General features: G+C 41.7%; 1 protein-coding gene across 3 annotated transcripts in view; it reads left to right on the top strand.

Annotated features, from left to right (window-relative positions):
• CASP7 (caspase 7) overlaps nt 1-2,007 on the top strand; it is a 29,380-nt gene extending 27,373 nt beyond the window's left edge. For all 3 annotated transcript variants that reach the window (XM_015596341.2, XM_025039111.1, XM_006920850.3), the window contains exon 7: nt 419-2,007. In XM_015596341.2, the coding sequence (XP_015451827.1) occupies nt 419-648 (230 nt within the window). In that variant the 3' untranslated portion in view covers nt 649-2,007. The remainder of the gene's footprint in view (nt 1-418) is intronic.
• Nucleotides 2,008-4,916: the final 2,909 nt, after the last annotated feature.

Below are 4,916 nucleotides of genomic sequence, written 5' to 3'. Positions count from 1 at the left end.
ATGCATCTCAAACTTCTTTGCGGCCCCCTGCAAACTTCCCTCTCGAGGCTTGGATTAGAAAGTAGCAGTCACCCCAAAGGGTAATAAGTTCTATAGTTACGGAGTGATTCCCCAGCGTTGCCTTTGGAAAGCTCCATGCGCCAACTCATCTCACGCTCACTTAGGTATCTGACATGTATCCATGCTGGAACCCCAAAGCGTTTATTGAGCTTATCTTCACGCAACCCTCTAAATCTAACATGTTTGCTCTCCGAGCACACCGGCATAATCCTCATTAGGGACTTGCATGCTGAAGAGAGTGAAATAATTTCAGAAAAGCATGTGTGGAAGCCCCAAACACCAAAAGTTCATTCTTAGTGGTGAGTGGAGCCGCGGCCGGGTCAGCTGATTTGATCTTCTCCTTCCTCTCCTGTTGAAGGCTATTACTCGTGGAGGAACCCGGGAAGTGGCTCCTGGTTTGTGCAAGCCCTCTGCTCCATCCTGAACGAACATGGGAAGAGCCTGGAGATCTTGCAGATCCTCACCAGAGTGAACGGCAGGGTGGCCAGGCACTTCGAGTCTCAGTCCGATGACCCGCATTTCCATGAGAAGAAGCAGATCCCGTGTGTGGTCTCCATGCTCACCAAGGAACTCTACTTCTGCAAATAACCATTTCAGGGGTGCATAGTAGCCAAAAAACACTGCATCATTTATTGATGAATCAGTTTTGTTTTTTTTTTTAATGCTCTCGAAATATCCAGAAATTCTAAAGGATTTTAATTTCAGGAAAATTTATTGATTCAAGGGGAAAGAAATTCCTGGTGCTGTCTTATGTTCTATGAATCTTCAGAGACTTTTTTTTTTTTTTACAGTGTTATCTATTTGATAACTTTGTAATTTTCTCTTATGATTTTTTTTGTTCGTATTTTTTTCTTCTCGTCACAGTACATACAACAAAAATGACCTCTGCAGATGACCCGTGGCTGTGTCCACTGTGATTGGTGGCGATGTTGGTAGACAGTCAGTCACATTCGTACCTGGCAAAGAGAGTCCTAATGCTTGACAAAACACAACCAAGGGGGTAGTCATTCTCTTCTGTTGCAGAAAATGGGTATAAAGTATGGTTTGAGGGATTTTTCAGTGGCTTAGGGCAGATTCTCATGCCGTAATTCCAGATAAGTTAGAGGGGAAAATAATTTAACAATTTTAATATGTATCAGTCAGGATCCAGTCAAGAAAACAGAAACCATTCTAAGTATTTCAATAGAGGGAATTTAATAGAGGAAATTGACTCACATTAGGTGATAGGAGAGAAGCCAAAGCCAAATAAATGGAAACCGTTAACACCTAGGGCTGTGAGGAGGTGTGTGCGGTTCCCTGAGTTCAGAAGCTGCGGTCCTCCACGGTAGTTGGGACCATGGTGGGGGCTGCCTGGTGGGAGCTAGGACCACTGAGGAGTTAGAGAAAATGGAGCCGTGGCAGGGACAAAGCCACTGCCTGAGATGGGGTAACACTGACTCGGACATGGAGAGATACCCTGTCTTCACTTCTCCTTTTGCCCTCCAGTCTTCTTCCAGCACCTTACTCTTCCAGCCCTACCTGGAAGCCAGCTGACAAGGACGCTGAGAATTACAAGAGCAAAGCAAGAGAGAGCGAGGCAGGGAGGAACAAGATGATGTAAGCCTGCCCATAATGTGAACAGAAGTAATCATATTCCTTGATGTTCAGCATTCCCTCCATTCAGTCATTCATTTAGTTGTCAGATAATCTACGTATTGCCCACTGTGTGCAAAATAATCTGTTTTAGCTTTGAGGTATACCTGGAACTTTTTAGATTCCAAGCCTTATTCTAAGTAAATTTTGTATTACCTCTAATTCTCTAAGTGAGGGAAAGTTTATGGCAAAATTTTTTGCATAAAAAATGTTATCTTTTGAATTCTTGATAAATGACTATTTTAGGCTGCTTAAAAACTGGTTAACAAACAATTGTTCATATTTATTGATTAAAATCGATTGCCTAATTCCTAATCTGCTTAGTTTGCTTTCTTTCTGAAGTGTTTTATGGCAGTGGGAAATTAAAAAACAGGATAAGACTCGACCTCAACACAAAATATAATTAACATTTCTTTTGAAGCTAGAACACTAGCGAAACAAAATGTAATCACATAGGAAGCTGAAATTTCACATAAAGGGTTAATCGACTTACAAAACTGTGATGGGCTGCCATTTATCAGTTTGGCAGCAAAATCAGATGGTATAAAAGTATCTTTCGAAAGGAAAACGAATTTAGGTCCAGTTTATTAGACTTGTCCCTGGTTTCTTGCCATCTAAAATATACCAAATGTTCAAAATTTAAGTGACATTTATGAATCAAGAATCAACAAGCATCTCTAAGCAAGTTTCTGTAAGCCATCAAGCCTGTTAGGTTTATAAATTGCCCAAAATAGGCCTCAAAATAAAGTGCTAGGGTTCAGTGTATTTGTGTGGTTTACAACTTTAAGGGAACCAGGGCCTCTCTGTGAGAAAGAAAATGATATCCACTGACAGGTCACACACACTGATTGACAAGTCCTTTATTTGGTCCAGTCTTGCAGTGTGTCCCCTAAAATCTTTTGTCCAGCTACTCTAGCCACCAAAGATTGCCTTTTGAGTTCCCAGGAGCACACCATTCCGTCTCACTTTCATCTTTCAGGCCCTTTTCCAGCAGACATCTGGCCAGCAGTTCACCTGTGTCACGAGGCACAGGGAGGCACATAGCATTAGCCCAGGTGTCACTAATTTCTGAAGGAATGTGATTCTTAACATTTCTTCAAAGATATTCAGATCGAAGGGCTCTTTCATGCTGTTTGCCTTGTAAATATCTTGCAACACCAGGTGTGCACAGTGACAACAGCATCTCCTGGGAGCTTGACAGAAATGCAGACTCTCAGGTACCGCCCTCCCACCCCGCCCAGGACCTACTCAAGAATCTGCATGTTAACCAGATCCCCAGAGCGTCCATGTCCACGTTACACTTTGAGAAGCTCAGTCTGGAGGGCAAGAATCACTTGTTTATACATTTTTGTCTCCCCTCTGCACTGAACCTGGAGCTGATCAAGTTTATGCCTAGAAAGAATTAGCGAAAGAACATACATATTTTGGAGCTTTCACAGAAGACATATCTTGAAGCATCTCTTAACCTTGAGCAAATCCTCTTGTAAAACCACATGATGTCCTTCATACCCTCCATTTTAAATGAGCCTTCTGCTGAGTGATATAATAGGATTGTTTTTATGTTCTCAAAGCGTCTGAGAATGTGAATTGCAGCCTTTAAAATGTCTTCATAAACAGAACAGGATTAAGGGAGCCATTCTTTTCATGTTTGCATTGGCGGCAGGAGCAGTTATGCATTGAAGCCACAAAGTTTGTCTGTTTTCACCTATCTTTTGAGCCCAGTGGACACACAATTATTTTCTCTTCCTGCCAGTGGGCCCTCAGTCTATAGATCACCCTTTTGATAGACCTCAGGACTTTGTTTTGGATCAAATAGCAAGTAACTTTTTGATTCATAAATCATTAACACAAACACACCAAGAACACACTTGGAAGGCTCCAGCCACCACCACAGTACTGATGTGGCCAAGGAAACTCATTAGCTTGCAGCTTCAAGCATGAACAACCCACTAAAAGTACATGATCAACATTTGAAAACAAAAGCCAAATGTGATGAGTTGGCTTTGATGTCACTTTTGATTTACCCGGCACTATAAATATTTATGGTACTGCTATTTTCTAATAAATTTGTTTTAAGCATATGAAGCCAAACTATGCCAAAGGGTTTAAATTTGGAAGGCACATGGGATTATGGCTTCAGATATAGAAGCCTGGGCATTTCTTAAGCTTTGATGGTCTGAATCAAGTTGATGGCATGAGTTTGAGGAAAGATTTGGGAAAGAGAAGGAAGTATAAATGGTCTGATAGGTTTGGTCTAAACTGCTAGTTCCAGTTTAAGTTGTTTAAGGCGTACCTCAATCAGCACAGCCTCAAACTTTTATTTCAGGATCTAGAGATAGCAGAAGTGTTTTAACCATTAGTACTTAGAACTTTGGGTCTCCATTTGACCATTTAATACCATGCAAACCTTAGGTGATTCTTCAGTTTCCCCATCAACATATGAGGTTAGTAACATTGTGAAGTTTAATGAGATAATATATGTGCAGTGCTGAGCACAATACCCAGCATAAAATACTCAAAATGTAGGCATCAAAGATGATGATGATGATGATGATGATGATGATGATGATGATGACGATGACGATGACGATGACGATAACATGAAGCTTATGGAAAGGGCAAGAACAGAAGAAGCTTCACTGAGCCCCTCCACTCACTTTTTCTGCTTCAAGGACTGTTTATAGTCTATGCCTTTCAAAGCAAGGCCTCTCAGAAATGCAGGGATAACACCAAGGGTGGATGTATATACCTACTAAGTGCCAGGTGTCGTGTTGGCGTGGGGCTTAAAAGAGGACCAAGAAATGTTGCTGTTCCCAGAGGAGGTAAACACATTACTCTAGTACAATAGTGGCTGAAACGGAGTTATGTGTACATAGGTGAGGGGGGATCCCTCTGCTTGGAGGTTCAGAAAAGGATTCCCAGAGAAAATATTGAATCCTCTTCTATTTCAGCCTCCTGACAAGGCTGAGAGGAGGCAGCAGAGAAAAGGAAAGGAAGGTCAGTAGATAGAAGATGGTTCTTTTACTCTGGTGAAACTCAGGCTTGAGAGTGCCTGAGAATCCTGGAGGATCTTTTAAAGCAGATTCCTATGTCCCACCTCACCCTGTTGTAATTCAGTATTTCTGGGGCAAAGGCCAGTAATCTACACATTTAACAAACCTACCTGAAGATTCTGAGGTAGGTGGTCCTAAAACAACATGCTTTATACTGATATCAGGGGGCTC

The sequence above is a fragment of the Pteropus alecto genome, unplaced genomic scaffold, assembly GCF_000325575.1.
Source record: "Pteropus alecto unplaced genomic scaffold, ASM32557v1 scaffold177, whole genome shotgun sequence".
Taxonomy (NCBI): domain Eukaryota; kingdom Metazoa; phylum Chordata; class Mammalia; order Chiroptera; family Pteropodidae; genus Pteropus; species Pteropus alecto.
This window is presented reverse-complemented; position numbering and strand designations above follow the sequence as displayed.